This window comes from Orcinus orca, chromosome 11 (genome assembly GCF_937001465.1).
Source record: "Orcinus orca chromosome 11, mOrcOrc1.1, whole genome shotgun sequence".
In the NCBI taxonomy this organism is placed as follows: domain Eukaryota; kingdom Metazoa; phylum Chordata; class Mammalia; order Artiodactyla; family Delphinidae; genus Orcinus; species Orcinus orca.
Window position 1 is genome coordinate 26,533,787 of NC_064569.1, and position 21,843 is coordinate 26,555,629.

Genomic DNA, 21,843 nt, shown 5'->3' on the forward strand with positions numbered 1-21,843 from the left:
TGTACATAGTCCAGAAGCATCATTTTATGACACTTAAAATTTTTAAATGTATATCACATCATAAAGCCGTAGCACTTCTAATTGAATAGTGACCCTTTGGTGTTCAAGTACACATGTTCTTTATAACTGTATGTGCCAGTATTTTATCAAACCTATCAAATTCTTGAGGGCAAAGACTACATTTATTTACCTAACTTTTTATTTTGAAATAACTCTAGACATAGAAAAAGTTGCAAAAATACTACACTGAATTTCATGTACCCTTTACACAGCTTCCCCAGATGTTAACATCTTACATAACCATAGTACAGTTATGGAAACCAGAAAATGACATTGCTACAATATTATTATCCAATATAAAGAATGTATTTCGGGTCTTCCCTGGCGGTCCAGTGGTTAAGACTTCGCCTTCCAATGCAGAGAGCCATATTGTAACAAATTCAATAAAGACTTTAAAAATGATCCACATCAAAAAAAAAAAAAAAAAAGAAAAGAAGGGGGCTTCCCTGGTGGCGCAGTGGTTGAGAAATCTGCCTGCCAATGCAGGGGACATGGGTTCGAGCCCTGGTCCGGGAAGATCCCACATGCCGCAGAGCAACTAGTCCTGTGAGCCACAACTACTGAGCCTGCGCATCCGGAGCCTGTGCTCCGCAACAAGAGAGGCCGCGATAGTGAGAGGCCCGCACACCGCGATGAAGAGTGGCCCCCGCTTGCCACAACTAGAGAAAGCCCTCGCACAGAAACGAAGACCCAACACAGCCATAAATAAATTAAAAAATAAACTTAAATCATATGGGCTTCTAAGAAGACCTCTGCTTAAAACAAAAAAGAAAAAAAAGAATGTATTTCAGTTTTGCCAATTGTCCTAAAGTCTTTTTTTCAGGTCAGGGTCCAATCCAGGATCCCATTCTGCATTTAATTGTCATATTTTCTTAGTCTCATCTAGTCTGGAGGAGTCTTCCTCTATTTCTCCTGACCTTAATACTTTCGAAGAGTCCTGGCCAATAATTTTGTAGAATGTTCCCGTTTGGGTTTGCTTGATGTTTTCTTATAGTAAGAATTGGCCTACTCATTTTTGGCAGAAATACCACAGAAGTGACTCTGTTCTCCCCTCAGTGTGTTATATCAGAGGGTACACGATGTTAGTATTTCTTGTTGCTGCTGAGCTAACTTTTGGTCACTTAGTTAAGGTCTGCCAGGGTACTCCACTGCACAGTTACTATTTTTCCCATTGGAATTAATAAATATCTTGGGAGGACGTGCTTTAAGACTATGCAAATATCCTGTTTCTCATCATAGTTTTTGCCTATTATTTTATATTCCACTGATAATCTTTACCTGCAACTATTATTACTTGGTGTTTGCCAAGTAATATGCTGATGTCAAGTAATGCTGATGTATTTGATTTCTATTAGAATTAAATGATTTGAATCCTACTGTAAAGAAGAGCTATTCCTTCTCTTATTTATTCAGTTATTATATCACTGTGGGCTCATGAATATGTATTTTATTCTATGGATTATAATTCATTACTATAACTATTTTGTTTCCCCAAATTATCCCATATTTAGCCCTTGGGAGCCCCTTCATGTAGGCTCTTGTGTCCTTTGACATATCCACATCATTTTTTTTTTTTTTTTTTTTTTTGTGGTACACGGGCCTCTCACTGTTGTGGCCTCTCCTGTTGCGGAGCACAGGCTCCGGATGCGCAGGCTCAGTGGCCATGGCTCACGGGCCCAGCCGCTCCGCGGCATGTGGGATCTTCCCAGACCGGAGCACGAACCCATGTCCCCTGCATCGGCAGGCGGACTCTCAACCACTGCGCCACCACGGAAGCCCCACATCATTTTTTAAAAAGCATTTTGTTACTTACTCTTTGGCACCACATGATGCACCAAGTTCGTTTTGCTCCAGTGAGAGACTCCATCATTTCTTCCAAGAGCCCTAGTTCTTTTAACTGGAGATTGATATTTAGAAACAAAATTTGGCCGCAGGGTTTGCTGACAGAGCTAGGAAATCTGTATACACACACACACACACACACACACACACACAAGCACCTTTCTCTCTCCATCTATCGACCTATCTCCCTATTAAAGACTATCCTGATAATTCTAATTACAACCCAGTACCACTAGTTTCCTTCTAGACTTCTCCCTTTCCTTATTTGTAATGCCTTTCTCCAAGAGGGAGAAACCTGTCTTTCGTTATCCATAATATATTTACTTATTTCCTCAGCCCTAGTATACATGTAAAGAAGTTTCAGAATTGTGATTCCATAATCCCTGTGAGAAACAAATTTACTAACTATACTATAGTGTTTGGGTCCAGTTCTTTTTGTTTTTAGCTTTGCTGTGTATAGCAAAAATACTGATTTCCCCAATCAGTTTAGATCTTTTCTTCTCAACCTTTCAGTGTGGTCCTGTTCTTCATTTGCGGTACAGCTGGATTCATTTGTTACTATTTGTGTTCCATTTGGGTACCTGGACACATAGAGGCTGATTTTCATTATTATTTATTTGGGAGGTATGTGAAACCTTACTGTAGTTTTAAGAGTCAGAGCGATGTGAAAAGGCATTCTCAGAAAAGTGTGACTCCTATGAAATGTGATCCCTTGTATAGTGTTTCATTCCCTCATTCTTTCTACCCCATTCCCACTCACCCCCCGTAGCTTACCAATTTCATTACTTTCTGGCTTATTTTTCCGTATCTCTTTTTCCACAGATATGTTTTTTTATACATTGATTGCATTTGAATGTCTTTTTGTGGTACCAGGCAGTTTGAAAGCTGTTTGGTGATTTTTCTCTCTTAAGGGCATTGTTCATAATTGGTATATTCTTACCACTAATGTATTAGAAAGCTAATGAAACTATTTTCTTTCTTGAAAATTTCTTTTGGGATTTTTTCTGGAATGAAAATGAGAATATGAATTTTGAAGGTCTCATTAGCACTGAACTGTCTATTCCTTAAAAAGATTTGTCTAAAAAATGGTAACATAAAACAAGCAGCAATGTTTTTCAAGTTTTAACCTGTTATATATATATATATATATTATATATATATATATATATATATATATATATTAGCAAAATACTTAACATTTTTCTTTCTCCTTAATTGAATTTGAATTATTTCAAGTGTCAATGAGAGCTGCTAGCCTGTTAGATGAACTATGTATTTTTTGCTTCTGGAAGTCTTGCAGAATACCTTTTCTTTTACACAAAGTAAAACAAATCATGTTCCCATGTCTGTTGAATTGTGCAGTGGTGCATTTCACTGTGTGCTCTTTTTCTTTCCAAATCCTCTGCAGGCATTTGGGCAGTCCTTCTCTATCCACCGTAAGGTTGCTGAGGATGGAGAGACTCGGGAGGAAACACTTCTGCAGGAGTCAGCATCGAAGGAAGCTTACTATCTGGGGAAGATCTTGGAGATGCAGAACGAACTGAAACAGAGCCGGGCTGTGGTGGCCAACGTGCAGGCAGAAAATGAGAGGCTCACAGCCGTTGTGCAGGATCTGAAGGAGGTAAACAAACAACAAACATATTCCCTTTGAGAGAGCTGTGGGAGAGAGAACTAAGATGAAATTCTTCCTAGGAGAGAGGAATAAAACCTTTTCTCTAATCAGAGGAGCTGTATTAAACAAGAAGCACTTGATGCCAATGCTAGCAATTTTTCTGCTTTTTTAGTGAAGTGACAGCTTGTTCTGAGATGAGCTTTTCTCTCTCTTATTGTTCGTTAAGAATTAAAGTCTATTTATTGAGTACTTAGGAATTGGCCTTGCTATTTCTGCAGAGGTGTTTAAAAAATACAGTGACCCTAAGGTCACTTCCTCCCTTTTACCTGTTTCAATACAATGTGGAGAGGAACGGTTGGCTGTTATGCTCGGTGTCAGCACTAATTCAAAATGAATGTGGTGTTAGACTCTCCTCACTGGGGAGAGAGATCCTGGGGGAGTGTTCTGAGGGTTCTTAGAGTCTGGTGATGCAGAACCATAAACTCTTCTTCTGGCTGTAGACAAGCAGCAAATTATAGCTGGTATGAATCAGGTTAGGAGCCTTCTTCAGTTCCCGGGCCCTCCCTGGACTCACTCTTCCCCTTCAGCTTTTCACGTAGCAGCGTCATATGCCAGATGGTTTCAGAGTGGCAGAGTCATTCTGTGCTGGAGGAAGGAGGTAATGTTGGGGACAGAAATAGCCAAAAGCAGCTTCATCCACCAAACCCTTTTAAGAGCATTTTTGAAAACTTCATATTAAGTCGTTCACTCCAGTTTTTGATTAAGAAAGCTATAGAAGAGGTGCAGATTTCCTCTGATTCCTACACCAGTGCAGTGGAGGTTGACAAACAAATACCGGGTCCACTACCAAGTGGGCTCATTAACTGAGCGTTTTTTTTTGTTTTTTTTTAAATTTATTTTTGGCTGCGTTGGGTCTTGTTGCTGCACGCGGGCTTTCTCTAGTTGCAGTGAGCGGGGGCTACTCTTCGTTGTGGGGCGCGGGCTTCTCATTGCGGTGGCTTCTCTTGTTGCGGAGCATGGCCTCTAGGCACGCGGGCTTCAGTAATTGTGGCTCATGGGCTCAGCAGTTGTGGCTCGCGGGCTCTAGAGCTCAGGCTCATTAGTTGTGGCGCATGGGCTTAGTTGCTCCGCGGCATGTGGGATCTTCCCAGACCAGAGATCAAACCTATGTCCCCTGCATTGGCAGATGGACTCTTAACCATTGTGCCACCAGGGAAATCCCTAACTGAGCATTTTGATAATAGAAAAAGGTCAGATGAAAAAATTGTTTGATATTGTGAAATATAACCAAAGTAATCCACTGATACCTTTCTCTTGACATTAGTGACATATTAGAAATAAAGTTTCATTATTATAACATATAAGTTGTCCAAAATTTACTGGAATTTAATCAATAATTTACATTTGCCTGTGTCCATATTACCATGAACTCAGTGAATATTGACAGTAAGGTTTCTGCTTTACCTAGTTCATTGTCGTTGCACATGCCCCAGATATAGAAATATGACTCTGGAGACAAAGAAAGGAGCCAACCAAGGGGAATTTAGTGTTGGGTACCAAAAAGAACATGAGAGTTTTCAGGATGCCCTGCCTCATTTCCCTCCACTGCAAATGATTGTTAAAAAACAGAGCCCATCTCCAGTTCTTCATTTGATGCATCTGTATGTGCTGGGTCTTCACCATCACTTGCTTATCCTTTGGAGTACCAGACCTCCTCCTCCAAGTGGACTCAAGGTCATATAGTGCCATAGGCCACCTTCTTGGATTAAGCAAAGCCCAGAACATCCACAGGCAGAGACCTCAGCAGCCATGGGCAGCAGGTTCACGTGGCAAGTTGGCAGAGAGGCTGTGATATGGGCAACCTGAGGGCCATGGGCACCCACATGCAGGTGGTTTGTGTATAAGGACTGCAATCAATGAGTCAAGCAGTCTTGATGGATCCTCTGAAAGCTACACAGCCCCACTGTGCGCGGCAGCTGCAGCTGAGGAAAGAACAGCAAAGGTTGAGGAAAGGGTACCACAGATGTTTTCCTCTTGGGGCAAGACAGTGGAGATTGATGGAACATCCTCACTTACATAGGCCATGCTTGAGTGCAGTTTCCAATGAGTAGATTTATGATAAGTGGCAGGAGTTGATTATTAAGAATGAGGATGCAAGTTAGGAATAAACTGAGGCCGCAAAGGAAACAAAATGCTGAGAAGCCCTTCATTCAGATCAGTTCTCAAATTTTAGTGAGCACCAGAATCACCTAGAGAACTCATCAAAACACTAGTCTTGGGGCTTCCCTGGTGGCGCAGTGGTTGAGAGTCCGCCTGCCGATGCAGGGGACACGGGTTCGTGCCCTGGTCCGGGATGATCCCACGTGCCGCGGAGCGGCTGGGCCCGAGAGCCATGGCCGCTGAGCCTGCACATCCGGAGCCTGTGCTCCACAACGGGAGAGGCCGCAACAGTGAGAGGCCCACGTACCGAAAAAAAAAAAAGAAACAAAAACAAAAACACTAGTCTTGGGCCCCCTAAAATTCTGATTCAGTGTACTAGGTGGAACCCAAGAATTTGCATTTCTAACATGTTCACAGCAGGTAGAGACCACACTTTAAGAACCACTAATTTAAACTTCTTTGCCTGGCTTAAAGCTGGGCATGGGGGTATCATAAGGCTCACAATTTGGGGAATTGCTGGATGATCACTTGGTTATAATTCTTCGATTTCTATGCGTTTTCAGTAGTTGATTTGCCGTAAGAGAATAACTTGTTACGTCCAAATTTATGTATTTTTTAAATCTAAAACAGCTCAAGGCAGTTTAGCCATTTGGATTTGTCAATAACTAAAAGAAAAAAACAAACAGGTGGTCAGTTTCCTGGTCTTCTAAGCGTGCCAACAATTTATCTGTTAATATTCTTTCTGATGGGCTGAAAGCTAGTGAGTGGTATTACTATATCCCAGAGCCCTGCTGTTTTTCATGCAGACATTGTTTTAATGTCGCTAATAAAATTATTATTAGCATGTAGGGCTGAGGACATTTGTAAAAGGAGAAAAGGAATAAATTCTATTTCTTTGTGTGTTGATACAGACTTTTGATGGCTGGTGTTAAGTTCAAATCCCAGATTTGTTTTTATCGTAGGCTTAGTTTTGTTTGTCTTCTGGGTATTGATTGGTGCATAGTGACTGGAAGAGAGATGATGAAACAGAAAAATCATGACCTGATGGACCATGAGAAATAGACAAGGATAACCAATAAAAAGCATAGTAAATCATCAGCTTGACAGATGCTGTGTGAATTTTTTTTTTCTTTTTGGCCGCACCCCACAGCATATGGGATCTTTGTTCCCCTGTCCAGGAGCTGACCCGTGCCCCCTGCATTGGAAGTGCTGAGTCTTAACCACTGGACTGCCAGGGAAGTCCCTGTGTGACTTTAATAATTAAATTAATGGAATTATTTTTATTTACTAAAAGGACTAATCTCTAATTTCAGTAGGATCATTGGTACTAGCAAAGGTGCCTGTGTGTGTATATGTGCTGTGTGTGTTATGGAAGCTTTACACTCATATTTGCACACACATATGTGTGTATTTAATTCCACAGCCAACTTCTTTTCCATATATGGTATGTATAGGACAGTATAGTGGAAAAAATGGAAACATTTCTGAATTAGAAAATCAATATTCTAGTCTCAGCACTGCTAAAAGTTTTAGAATTATACTCACGGTATTTGTCAAAGATTAGTATATAGTAAATACACAATAAACATAAACTGTTATCATTAATAACTTTCTGCATCCGCCATAGAGCTATTGTTGAAATTATCATTTATTATGTAGATCCATATTCTTAGGTTAAAGAAACATTAGGTAAATACCTCTTTGAATTTATTGCCTTGAAAATTCTTTCTGTTGAGATATGAATCAGGTGGTAGGAATTATAGTTTTTTTTTTTGTTTTTTTTTTTGCGCTACATGGGCCTCTCACTGTTGTGGCCTCTCCCGTTGCGGAGCACAGGCTCCGGATGCGCAGGCTCAGCGGCCATGGCTCACGGGCCCAGACACTTCGCGGCATGTGGGATCTTCCCGGACTGGGGCACGAACCCGTGTCCCCTGCATCGGCAGGCGGACTCTCAACCACTGCGCCACCAGGGAAGCCCTATAGTATGTTTTTATTATTGCTTTGGTTGTTAAAAACCTCCAGCACTATGTGTCACTATAAAACCTAACTTAGATTTTTCATATAATTCTCATTTTTAAACATTTTCATCAGCCTTATTGTATATGTGTTCCTAATGGTAAACTGCTTTAAATAAGATTTTTAAGTACAGGGAGTATAAAGAAAAAATGTCACCCAATCAAAGAACCGAATCGGAGTTAATCTTAAACAAGTTAGGTGTTAATCCTACAGATCTAGTAACAGGCAGGGGATGGGAAGGGGGGAATCCTTGGGTGACCTTGACCAGCATCATTTCGGTGAAAGCTAAATGAGAGCAGATCGATTGCTGTAGTGCCTAAGCACATATTGAGTAAACAAGTTTGAATTTCATTTTTTTATCTCAACCTATAGGTCTAAAATACTAGAAGATATCCTGAATTTCACTGTACAGCCGTGTCACTGTAACTACCAAGAGCACATGGCTCCCTCTTCTGAATCTTTCCTCAAGTTAATGAAATTTCTGGCACAATACATGAAGCTTTAGTACAACAGCTAAATTTCTAACTAGTTGGCAACATTTTATTAAGATATGGCCATTTTATATTTCAAAAGCTGCTTAATCCATATGATCTTTATCACATTTGAAGCTCCATTTTTTTTCCCTCATTGGAATATAAACCAAACTTTATAATCCACCAGCTCAATTTTCAGGAATCGATTATAGCCACATCTATAAACTTTTAGGCCATGAAGGCACCTAGTGATTATTTGGTAAAGCCTACTCCCAGATCAATAATTCTTTCTCCAGTAACCTGGAATGGCCATGTAGCCTTTACCCAGACACTTCCATCACTATGGAGATGGTAAACTATGAGTCCTTCCAAGGAAGGGACTGTCTTTTGTTTGTCATTTATCTTGGTATCCCCAGGACTCAGCACAGTGCCTGGTCAAAGGAAGACATTAAAAAAAGAATGTTTGTTGAGTTGAACTGAACAGAAATAACATACTTTAGGAGTTAGCTACCTCTGGTTTGAATTCCACCTGTGCCACTTACCAACTGTGTGATATTGGACAAGTTACATTTGTTCTGTAAGTGTCACTTTCCTCACTTCCGACATGGAGATGGTAATACTAATGTACGGGTCCTATGTCAAATGCCGTGCACAAAGGAGATGTTAAATTACTGTTCATTCCTTGTCTTCCAGATCCCTCCCAAGGCTGCCCATCCTGTTGCTTGGCAGCTCTAATTGTTAAACTGCCCTTTTTTGTTCAGTGAAAATTGACTCCCTGTAATTTTCACCAACAGGCCATATTCCTAGCCTCTGGATCTACAGAGAATACATTTTTTTGGTTTTCTATTCCACTTCACAATTTTAGCCCATGCCCAACAGTTTCAAATATTTGGAAAGAACTATCTTGTCTTCTCTTTTTCAGATTAAACATATCTAGATCAATTAGCACTTCCTCATGTGACACGGTTTCAGGATGCCTCAGCCAGCATCCTGTTTATTACCTTCTTAGACTGAGATCCAGTGTCTCTTAAATATGTCTGCTTTTTAAAAACAGACTATTGACTGTCTTTACCCCATTGGAAATTTTTGAAAACGTGAACTGTTGGATGAAGGGTTGGAGTTTCTCATCTTAGGGTTTTCATCTTTTTGGATTTTCCACTTTGCAGTCATACATTCATTCATTCATTCAACAGAGGTCTCTTCAGTGCTTGCTATGAGCCAGATGCTTGGGTGCTTGGAAGCATCAGTGAACAAAAAGTCAACAAGGAGTGGTTGTTTTCAATGTTAAAACAACTAAATGTGTTCAGAAACTATTTCCTTCTACTCTTTACTATCTGTGGAGATAGTGAGCTGTGTTTTAAATCTTTTTTTTTTTAACATCTTTATTGGGGTATAATTGCTTTACAATGGTGTGTTAGTTTCTGCTTTATAACAAAGTGAATCAGTTATACATATACATATGTTCCCATATCTCTTCCCTCTTGCATCTCCCTCCCTCCCACCCTCCCTATCCCACCCCTCCAGGCGGTCACAAAGCACTGAGCCGATATCCCTGTGCCATGCGGCTGCTTCCCACTAGCTATCTACCTTACGTTTGTTAGTGTATATATGTCCATGCCTCTCTCTCGCCCTGTCACAGCTCACCCTTCCCCCTCCCCATATCCTCAAGTCTGTTCTCCAGTAGGTCTGTGTCTTTATTCCTGTCTTACCCCTAGGTTCTTCATAACATTTTTTTTCTTAAATTCCGTATATATGTGTTAGCATACGGTATTTGTCTTTTTCTTTCTGACTTACTTCACTCTGTATGACAGAGTCTAGGTCTATCCACCTCATTACAAATAGCTCAATTTCATTTCTTTTTATGGCTGAGTAATATTCCATTGTATATATGTGCCACATCTTCTTTATCCATTCATCCGATGATGGGCACTTAGGTTGTTTCCATCTCCGGGCTATTGTAAATAGAGCTGCAATGAACATTTTGGTACATGATTCTTTTTGAATTTTGGTTTTCTCAGGGTATATGCCCAGTAGTGGGATTGCTGTGTTTTAGACAACATATACTATAGATTGAATGTTTGTGTCCCCCAACATTCGTATGTTGAAACCTAATCCCCAAAGTGATGGTGTTTGGAGGTGGGGCCTTTGGGGGTGATTAGGTCATGAGAGTGGAGCCCTCATGAATGAGACCCTATAAAAGACACCGCAGAGAGCTCCCTTACCCCTTCCACTATGTGAAGACACAGCAAGAAGTTGGCCATCTATGAACCAGGAAGTGGGCCTTCACCTGACACTGAATCTGCCGGTGCCTCAATCTTAGACTTCTTAGTCTCCAGAGCTATGAGAAATAAATGTCTGTTTAAGCCGTCCAGCCTATGGTGTTATTGTTATAGCAGCTCAAATGGACTAAGACAACATATAACATTTCGTACAGTAAATTACACTCATCTTAGTCTCTCGTTAAAACTACAGATAGGTGGTACCTGCTGTGACTAAGCAAAAAACATCTAAACAGTCAGATTAGATGCTATGGACCTCAGCCACCAGCACACAGTCACTTTATTTAAGGAGAGTCCTTCAACCACTCTTTAAAAATCAAATTGCTTCTACTGCATAAATAGGTGGTTTGGTAATAGTGTGGAATTAGAAATCAGGATATCTGAGTTCAGGTCCTAACTTGACCATTTTACTAGTTCTGTGATTAAACTTCTCATTTTCCATATAAACATTATAATAATGCCTCTCCTACTCCTCATGATTTTTATGAGGAGAAAATATTTTTCATGAAAGTGCTTTACAAGAAGTAGAGGACTATGTTAGTGTTATTTATTGTTTCACAGTTTGTAATCGGACTTATTCTTACACAGCAAGACAAAAACAACAAATTTAGAAAGATGTATTGGGGTCTACTGTCAGAAGCCCCCAGCACCTTCTGACAGTAGCAAGAAGTAATGGCTGGGGCTTCCCTGGTGGCGCAGTGATTGGGAATCTGCCTGCCAATGCAGGGGACACGGGTTCGAGCCCTGGTCTGGGAAGATCCCACATGCCGCGGAGCGGCTGGGCCCGTGAGCCACAACTACTGAGCCTGCGCGTCTGGAGCCCATGCTCCGCAACAAGCGACGCCGCGACAGTGAGAGGCCCGTGCACCGCGATGAAGAGTGGCCCCCCGCTCGCCGCAACTGGAGAAAGCCCACGCACAGAAATGAAGACCCAACACAGCCAAAACTTAATTAATTAATTAATTAATTTAAAAAAAAAGAAGTAATGGCTGACACCCTGACACCAAAAGAAGAAACAACACATGTTTAAAAGCCAGTAGGCTGAAAGAGGAGAGCTGTCTGGGTGTTCTTACTATCAGTGTAAATAGCCTTTCGTACCTGGCTGGTTCTCAAAAGGGTCACTGCGTTATTTCTCAGTACAACATCGAATGTGCTTACTGATGGGGAGAGGTTAAACTATTTAAGTCATCCAATAATAAAAAAGCTTTTCTTATATTCTCTGAGGTTCCTGGTTGAATGATTGGTCATTGAGAGCTGTGTTTACACATAGCTGAATGAAATTGACACTTCCAACTGAATGATGATTTTCCTGTTCTGTAAGGGCATGGCTTGGCTATAGCTGCAAAGTTATTTCCCTGGTACGTCCCAGTTTCTACTTGTTGGGAATGGACCTCACACCTCCCTGGAATGATGCAAAGTGTCAAACAGTGAAGAATTATCACTCTTTTAATTGGTTTAAATAACTAACAATAATATCATAGCTAACATTTATGAGAGCTTATCATGTGCCAAGCACAACACTCAGCATCTTACATTCATTATCTCATCTAATTCTCTTAAACTTACGAGGCATGTACTGTTTCTATCCCCCCTTTACAGATGAGGCAGAGAGGCTGACAACTTGTCCAGCAAGCAGTCAGGCTGGTGTCCTAAACCAGGCAATCTGACTCCAGAGTCCCTGCTCTTAACCGTGTTAGTGCCTGCTTATTTGTTTATTGATTCCCCTGGAGAGAGCTTTTTTGTCAAAAAGTTCTTTCTAACACTTGCTGAGCTGCAGTAAAGAAACATCCCTATTAACATCATAAAGGAATTTGAAAGCAGTTTAACAATATACAAACAATTCACCTTTGAATAATTGTGATTTGATTGTGCCTTTGGGAAAAATAATTTACATTAATGGGTTTGTTTGTAGGATTAGTTTAAAATTACAGGCTCATAGAATTTTTTTAATGTATGTGCGTATAGTTCTGTGAATTTTAACAAATAGAGATTCATGTAACCACAATTATGATGCAGCAATTGCATCATCCCCAAAACCTCCCACTGTGCTGTGCTACTCCTTTGATAGCCTTCCCCACCCCAGTCTCTGATAGTCATCTGGTTTCTATCACTATAGTTGCGTCTTTTCAGGAATGTAGTGTAAATGGAACCATACAGTATTTAACCTTTGAGAGTGGGTCCTTTCCCTCAGCATAATGCCTCTGAGATTCATCTAAGTTGTTGCACGTCAGTTGTTTCTTCCTTTTTATTGTCAAATACCACTGTATGGATATACTACAGTTTGTTTTTTTTTAATCAATTCACCTATTGAAGAACATTTGGGTTATTTTCAGATTTTGGCAGTTACAAATAGAGCTGCTATATACATTCATGTACATTTATATTTTTATATGAACGTAAGTGTTCATTTCTCTACGGTAGATACCCAGGAAAAGTGGAGTTTGTGGATGCAGATGTGGTACGCTGGCAGATGTGAATGCGGACAGTCTTTGCAAGTCCTCTTCAGGTTGCTTCAGTTTTCTCACTGAAGGAAGCAAGGCCAGCAGCTGACAGGGAAGATGGGGGAGGTGTTGGGGATTTGAGGAGAGAGAAGTGGTGAGATAATCACTTAGAAGAGTGAGTCACTAAGGTATGATCCTAGGAATGAGCGGCTGAAGCAGGTGAAGGTCCCTCAAGAGGAATTCTAGAAATTGAGATCACCTTTGTGCATATTAAGAATGCCAGAAATTGAGACCAGGAGTTCTAGAGACATTGGCAGTGAACCAGGAGCTGAAGTCTTAGAGAAATAAAGGGGAATGAGTTGGAGTTTACTAAGTGACAGTAACAGTGCTGAGTAGTGGGTAGTATTCAGTGTCTAGGCCTACCCTGCTGCTACCTTGTCCCCGTAGGAAGTTACTGTTAATTTGTTTTGTTTTAATGTACATTTACTAAGTAAAAACAAAAAATCTCGGTATTCCCTGGTGGCGCAGTGGTTGAGAGTCCGCCTGCTGATGCAGGGGACACGGGTTCGTGCCCCAGTCCGGGAAGATCCCACGTGCCGCGGAGCGGCTGGGCCTGTGAGCCATGGCCGCTGAGCCTGCGCATCCGGAGCCTGTGCTCCGCAACGGGAGAGGCCACAACAGTGAGAGGCCCGCCTACCGCAAAAAAAAAAAAAATCTCATGATGACATGAGATTTAAAGCAGAGGAATTTTAAGGGTGGAGGAAGAAGAGGGTGAATGCTCTGAAAGCAGCCAAGCGGAGCAAGATGGGCACCCATCTCTCCTCCAGGCCTGTACTTGAGAGAGTTGCAGGGGAACGTGTCCCCAAGGGAGAATCAGCTTTCCATTAATCGAGGAGTACATTATACAAATCTGTAAAATCACCATGCCTGCTATAATCCCATATGCTCATAGAGTCAGTGAATATTGATTAAAATGCATGCCTTGTAAGGAGTGTATACATTTAATTTCTCTTTTTAAGGGTTGGAAGTACTTTTTTTCCTGTGATTTGGAAAGTTGGGTGGTTGTATTTGTCAATGAGAAATAATACAACAGCTTTTGAATAGCTCTCAAAACGTCAGTTGATCTTAGTCAAAAATATCTTTAGCCTTTCTGAGCTTATTTTGGGCAGGCGATAAGGACCTGCATCTCCATAATCCCAAACATTCTGGGGAAAACTTCAAAAATGAAAGCATATGTAAATGTTTCCAACATCCAAAATGTTGGACAGCATTTGGACACAGCTTCAAAATAGTACCATTTTCATTTGTGACTCTCTGCCTTAGACAATGAGAAGGGGCATAAACTTCTGGCCTGATATGACAGTTGCATCAACTTCCTATGTAATAGCCAGTCACTAAACTAGTGCCAAATGGAGAATTAAACGGGAAACTGCAGGGAAGGTCGAGCTAAAGTTAGAAATGGTGAGAGAGCTTTGCTTGGGGCAGGATGCAGAAATGGCAGTTCTGGAGCTGACATAGGTTAAAAAATAAAAATCTGTTTTTAAAGTATTCATGTGTAGTTTCTTTACTTTTTTTATTAAAGGTAATTTTTATCAGTTATCATTCATCATTTTAAAATATAAGCAGCAAAAGGCAGACTACTTTTTAAAATGTGTGGTATATACTTGGTGCATATATCATTTATATATGGATTTTATATATATGGAATATATATAATATATATGGATTTCTTTCCTTTCCTCTCTCCCTTACTCCTGCCCTTCCTTCTTTCTTCCTCCTACCTCCCCTTCCTCCCTTCTCTTTCCTATCTTGTGAATTAGGATCAAACACCAGCTTTCTACCTCTTGGAACATAAAAATAAAGATCTGTGCACAATCCATTTTATACACATTGATTCTTGGACTAAAAATAGCTTGATTCAGTTTCAAACTTTTTCTCCTACCCGAAGCTCAGATTTTGCTCCCTGTGCGGACTGGGTGGAAGGAAGAGTAATGCACAATCAGCATTTCTGCTAGAATGCTTAGTGGACAATTTTAATCTTTTTTTACATCTTGACCTCTTTCCAAAGAACATCCTGGTTGGCAGATCTAGCCTGATTAAGATTCTGTTCAGGTATTTAATTCTCCTGAGGGAATTTATAGCTTAATCTAACAATCAACGATACCTGAATCTACTCAGAACTTAATTTCTTGAAGGTTATAGGAAACTTATACTTGAACAAGGTAGAAAGAGCAAACTAATGAGTGAGCTTAGCGATATAATGAATTTTGATATGTATCTTGAATTATACTTTTTAATGCTTAATCAACAAAGATATTTAAAAAAATACTATAGACTGAATCATACTAGATGCATTAATATACCCAAACTTTAACTTTCAATTTGAATTAAAGTAGAATGCATCCCATAAGAAAGGCTGTCCATTGGTTACCTACTTAAATAGCTTTCTCATCACTTATTCACTGATATTAAAAGTAAATTAGGGCTTCCCTGGTGGCGCAGTGGTTGGGAGTCCGCCTGCCAATGCAGGGGACACGGGTTCGTGCCCCGGTCCGGGAAGATCCCACATGCCGTGGAGCGGCTAGGCCCGTGAGCCATGGCTGCTGAGCCTGCGCATCTGGAGCCTGTACTCCGCAACGGGAGAGGCCACAAAAGTGAGAGGCCCGCGTACCGCAAAAAAAAAAAAAAAAAAAGTTAATTAGGGCTTCCCTGTGGCGCAGTGGTTGAGAATCTGCCTGCCAATGCAGGGGACACGGATTCGAGTCCTGGTCTGGGAAGATCCCACATGCCGCGGAGCTACTAGGCCCGTGAGCCACAACTACTGAGCCTGCGCGTCTGGAACCTGTGCTCCGCAACAAGAGAGGCCGCGATAGTGAGAGGCCTGCGCACCACGATGAAGAGTGTCCCCCGCTTGCTGCAACTAGAGAAAGCCCTTGCACAGAAACGAAGACCCAACACAGCCAAAAATAAATAAATAATTTTTTTAAAAAAACCCCAGTAAATTAGAAATAGTTTTCTGATAGTTTTGGTTTCACTAAAACAATTTTTCAAAAAGCAGAATTATACAGTCTCTTCTGAGGCTCTCACAATATTCATAAACCTTACTGTCTGCATTACATTTTTTAAAATCTATAATATTAAGGGCTTCCCTGGTGGCACAGTGGTTGAGAGTCCGCCTGCCAATGCAGGGGATGCAGGTTCGTGTCCCGGTCCGGGAGGATCCCACGTGCCGTGGAGCGGCTGGGCCTGTAAGCCGTGGCTGCTGAGCCTGCGCGTCTGGAGCCTGTGCTCCGCAACGGAAGAGGCCACAGCAGTGAGAGGCCCTAGTACCGCAAAAAAAAAAAAAAATCTAGAATATTAAAATGTGTTTCCTAATGGGCCTTGGCACATAATTTCAAATATGCACATTAATAGATTGACACTATTTATGGGCCAAATTATTCCTGTGTCATCTTGTGGCATACGGGAGAGAGTATCTGTCTAAAAATGAAGTAGAGATTTGGCTACTTGTACAGAGAAGTGGCCAGCAAGTGTTTTCTGGATGGTAAATTCAGTTGTTAGAATGAAAAGGAAGCTGAAAGGATAACAATATCTATCTTGTCCCAACTGCTAATGATAATGAAACTGGGCCTTGAGAGTAATAAAAATCTTGCATTATTTGAATCAATCTTTCATTGGCAGTGCTTGCCAATGAGATGTTGTTTTACAACCTTTTTTTCTTTTTAACTCCTTAGAGAGTGGTTCAGACATTTTTTCCCTAATTGCCACAAAACAAAATACTGAGGAATAAGATTTTGTAGGGTAGTGTTGAGCTTGGGAGGATCACAAACCATTATAATATATAAGTTTTTTTTTGCTTCCCCAGGGATTAATTTTTACCCCCTTGGGGGCTGCTGTCACAAAATACTTCAGATCTGGTGGCTTAAAACACAGACTTATTGTTTTATAGTTCTGGAGGCCAGAAGTCTGCAGTTTAGTAGGCTAAGGTGTTGGCAGGGTCTTCTTCCTCTGGAAGTGCTGGAAGTGTGTCCATTTCCTCTTCTAGCTTCTAGGACTCCACTTCATGCATTCATTGGCTCATGGCCCCTTTCTCTACGTTTCAAAGCCTGCACAGCCTAGCATCTTGTTTCAGTGTCATATTGCCTTCTTCTTTTGTGTCAAATCTTCCTCTGCTTCCCTCTGATAAGGACACTGTGATTACACATAGGGTCTACCCAGATAATCCAGGATGATCTCTCCAACTCAGAAATCATAACTTAATCACATCTGCAAAGTCTCTGTTACCATATAAGCTACCACATTCATAGGCTCTAGGGATTAGGACCTACATATTTTTGGAGGCTTATCACAGGGGTGATACCACCCCCTGCTGGAAATGCATATTCTACACCATTAAGGAAAAAAAAAAAGAAAGAAGAATAAAAGATAATAAATATGTAACTTCTGCTAGGAATCAATTTTTTATTATATCCCGATCTACTCGGGGCACTTGCCATTAGAGCAGAGTATATGTTTAAAATTAGTAAGATTCAGAAGCCCTAGAGTTGGTGATGCCCATCTTATTACGATGTACTAACCCATCCATTTATTTTGCATCACCCTTTCTGCTGGAGCCAGTCAGCAGAGAAGGGCATGAGTCACTCCAAGGTCAGACAGTGTTATTACCTAACTCTTATTGTAATGGGCAAATCCACCATTAAGCTTCAGACTGAGAGACATACTATTGAGTTGGCAAAAGCTTTTCATGTGTACGTGCAGATAGTCATATGTAACCGCAGTTTTTCAGACTCTGTGGCAAAGAGAAATGAAAAATCTGTGCCGTATTTTAATTTGCTGCAAAATGTCTCCTTCAGGAATGACCATTCTATTGAGCACCACTCTGTGCCAAACACTGCTGGAAATATCAGCATGTGTAAGCAATGTCTGCCTCTGTTAGACTGTTCAGAGGAATAAAATGAATATATAATTAATTCTAGTACTAGAAGGCACATCTCTCCCCCTGGGCTGCTTCTCTGAGCACAGCTGCCTGAATTAAAACAGGAAACACCTACCTGACATCCTCTTAAATACACAGCCGATTAGAGTCCTCTGAGAAACATTCAATGGATACCACTTGGCTCTCCAGCCTAAGTATTATTAATTAAAGACTCGATGCCAGGGTCTTCTTTGTTTACTGTAATTGCTATCTTAGATGGCCTTGAAATTGATCAGTTCTCTGTTAACAATCCATGAGTTGTACTCCCATTTGAAATGAGTAGAGTTTATCGTGGAAGTTGAATAATATATTTAATATAATAATAAAGCTTGAAATCAACAACAATCCTTATGAAGTCCAACTGGTTTCTTAGTGCTCTGCTCCAACTGCTTTTGGACTTTCCCTGACACATTCTACTGAATCATGGGCTTAAAAACAGTTGTAGGGACTTCCCTGGTGGCGCAGTTGTTAAGAATCCGCCTGCCAATGCAGGGGACACGGGTTCAAGCCCTGGTCCAGGAAGATCCCACATGCTGCAGAGCAACTAAGCCTGTGCACCACAACTACTGAGCCTGCGCTCTAGAGCCCGCAAGCCACAACTACTGAGCCCACGTGCCACAACTACTGAAACCCACTCACCCTAGAGCCTGTGCACTACAACTATTGAGCCCACGCACTGCAACTACTGAAGCCCACGTGTTCTAGGGCTCCCGTGCTGGAACTACTGAAGCCTGTGCGCCTAGAGCCCGTGCTCCACAACAGGAGAAGCCACCACAATGAGAAGCCCGGGCACCGCAACGAAGAGTAGCCCCCTCTCGCTGCAACTAGAGAAAGCCCACGTGCAGCAATGAAGACCCAACATGGCCAAAAATAATAAATAAGTAAATAAACAAACAAATAAATAAACCTTCTTTAAAAAAATAAAAATAATAAAAACAGTTATATTTGCCCTTATTCTTGGGCAAATAGGACCTGAGCATCCTAATCTTTTTTAAAAAACAGGATTGCCAGAGAATGTTATTAAGGCTAGTAATATATCATTTCATGCTGGATAAAGCAGATGCACAAAAGAAAAATTGTATTCAGTAAAATTCCTTACAAATTTTTTACTTAAAACTTTGCAAATAATTGAAGTTAGAAGCTTTGGATTTTGTTTTTAGAGCTAAGTGCAGATTTTGCAAGTGTATTCATCTCCGTATTTGCCAGGGTTTAACACTGGTTATGCACATAATTAGCTGAATAAACTTACACATATGATTATCCTTTCTGGACCTCAATATTGTTATCTATTAAGTGGAAATAAAAGTAACACCTACCTCTGGCGGCTATTGTGAATGCTTACATGTGATGCACTTGGCACATAACAGGCAGTGACTCAGAGCTGGCTGCATTATTGCATTGCATTATTTCATTGCTGTTTGCATACATTTTTAAAATGTATTTAGGATTATTTCTTTTTTAAATTTTTATTATTTCTTTTTGGCACGCGGGCTTCAGTAGTTGTGGCACGCAGGCTCAGTAGTTGTGACTCACTGGCTTAGTTGCTCTGCAGCATGTGGGTTCTTCCCAGACCAGGGCTCGAACCTGTGTTCCCTGTATTGGCAGGCAGATTCTTAACCACAGCACCACCCGGGAAGTCCCTAGGGTTATTTCTTAAGAATAGCATTCCAGAAGTAGAATTACTGGATCAAATGGTACAAGGTTTTTTTGTTTGTTTGTTTTAAGATCACACACATAGTTTATATTGCTTTTATAGAGGATTAAAGCAATTTATGCTTTCATTAGTAATAGAAGAGAATTCCCATTTCACTGAGCCCTGGCAAGCATTAAGCTCTTTCAGGTTGCTTATTTGATAGCTGAATGGTGACATTTCAGTATTAATTTATAAGATCATTATTGGAAGGGACATGATTTATCTTGTTCATCACTATATCCTAGCATAGAGCTTGGCATATACTAGACACCCAGAAGAACAAATGAATGAATAAGAAACTTGCCACTTTCATTAATTAGTGGAATAATAAATGAATAAATTCATTAATTAAGGGGTAATTTCTGTACCTTAATTTTTTGCACATTTATTAGGTTTTAGTTTTTCTGTTATTTATGTGTGCTCCAAGAAAGTTTTGATTTTTTTTTAATGATTTGCTATGAGTATTTCCCCCAGTTTATTTGCCTTTGGATTTTATTTTACTTTTAACATATTGAAGTTTTGGCAGTTCTGTTTTTAAATCTACTTCTTGTTTCCTCTGAGATTCCTTTTAGTGGTTTTAAGCGCAGATGTTTCTTCTTCCTTCTTCTCCCCTTCATTCTTCTCAAAACTATAAAACTGTAATGTTCATTTATATCAGTTTTTATGTTTTAATTTTTACTTTTAATGTTTTAGTCTATATGAGATTCAGTTTCATGTGTGGAACAATGTGAGAGTTTAAATTTAAAATGTTCCCCTAGGACTTCGCTGGTGGTCCAGTGGTTAAGACTCCACACTTCCGATGCAGGGGGCAGGGGTTCAATCCTTGGTCAGGGAACTAAGATCCCACATGACACATGGTGAGGCCAAAAATAAATAAATAAATAAACTAATAAATAATAAAAATTAAAATGTTCCCCTAAATGGCTAAATGCCCCAACACCATTTATGCCATGAGGCTCCTCTTTTAATAAGAATGTTAAATTCTTATCTATACTTTGTGTTGAAACTTATCAAAACAGTTTAAACTAAGAGAATTGCAATAGATTACAGTCTCAAAAAAAAAAAAAAACCAGATTTTTATAATGTTAGAGAGCAAAATAAATGAAAAGAATGAATTATTATTAAAGTTATTTTCAATTCAAGGAATGAAAAATAGGCATATTTACTACATTATTACTATTTCCTATAATATACAACTTTTGTGATTTGACATAGATCTTTAAAACATGATTTATAAACTTACAGAAATGGCATAAGTCCTGGGGTTAAAGGTTTACATTTCTGATGAGTCTCAATATTTTTACTTTGAATATCAGGAAAATACAAGAGTATAATCAAATTTAATCTTATTTTCCCCAGCTGGATTGGTCAGCACTAGGATTTGATGAGCTTCCTGCAACCTAAATATTCAGTAGCCTAAGGGTTTCTTATCAGGTTTTGAATAAATAAAGCTTTTTTTTTGGTCTGAGTGGGTTTCTCCATAATTTCCCTTTAATTAAAATTGATTCCTTTTTTTGGGCTTCCCTGGTGGCACAGTGGTTGAGAGTCCGCCTGCCAATGCAGGGGACACGGGTGCGTGCCCAGCTCCGGGAAGATCCCACATGCCGCAGAGCGGCTGGACCTGTGAGCCATGGCCACTGAGCCTGCGCATCCGGAGCCTGTGCTCCGCAACGGGAAAGGCCACAACAGTGAGAGGCCCGCGTACCACAAAAAAAAAAAAAAAAAATTGATTCCTTTTTTAAAGACACTTGTATTTTCTTTTCTAAAAGAACTCCTACATTATTCTGTCTTCACTGTATTGTGTTTTTATATCCTGTCTGTCCTATTTCTGGGCTATTTTGTCTTATTTCTATCATATTGTGTTATTCTCCCTACCTATTCTAATGCCAGAGATTCACTTTGTAATTATTGCCATGTAGCAATATGTTAAAGATTACTGGTACTATTTCTCTCTCTCTCTTTTTTTAATGTTTCAATTATTTTGGTCATTTTTAGTTCATGTTTAAATGGTCAGGTTCAGTTTTTAGATTATCTGTATGCCTGTATTCTTGATAGATAGAACAATTTGTAAGACAGGCTCGGGCTCACCCCCCCCTTTTTTTTCCTGTGCTGATTTAATTTTTTTTTTCTAGGAGTGACTTTAAAAATTCATTAGTTCACTTGTCTCCAGGTAGGAAGAATCCTCCTTTATAAACTGTTCCAAAATTAAAATCATCGCTTTCATATACATTCTCTAAAATGAAATATGGAAACCAAATGATATTTACAACCAGAAATTTCAAAAATCAATAC

The 21,843-nt window shown here is 40.1% G+C and overlaps 1 protein-coding gene across 2 annotated transcripts in view; it reads left to right on the top strand.

Moving 5' to 3' along the window:
• Positions 1-21,843, top strand: part of BICD1 (BICD cargo adaptor 1) — a 207,196-nt gene that overhangs the window by 84,989 nt on the left and 100,364 nt on the right. For both annotated transcript variants that reach the window (XM_033430124.2, XM_004270873.3), the window contains exon 2: positions 3,311-3,523. In XM_033430124.2, coding sequence (XP_033286015.1) covers positions 3,311-3,523 — 213 coding nt within the window. The remainder of the gene's footprint in view (positions 1-3,310; positions 3,524-21,843) is intronic.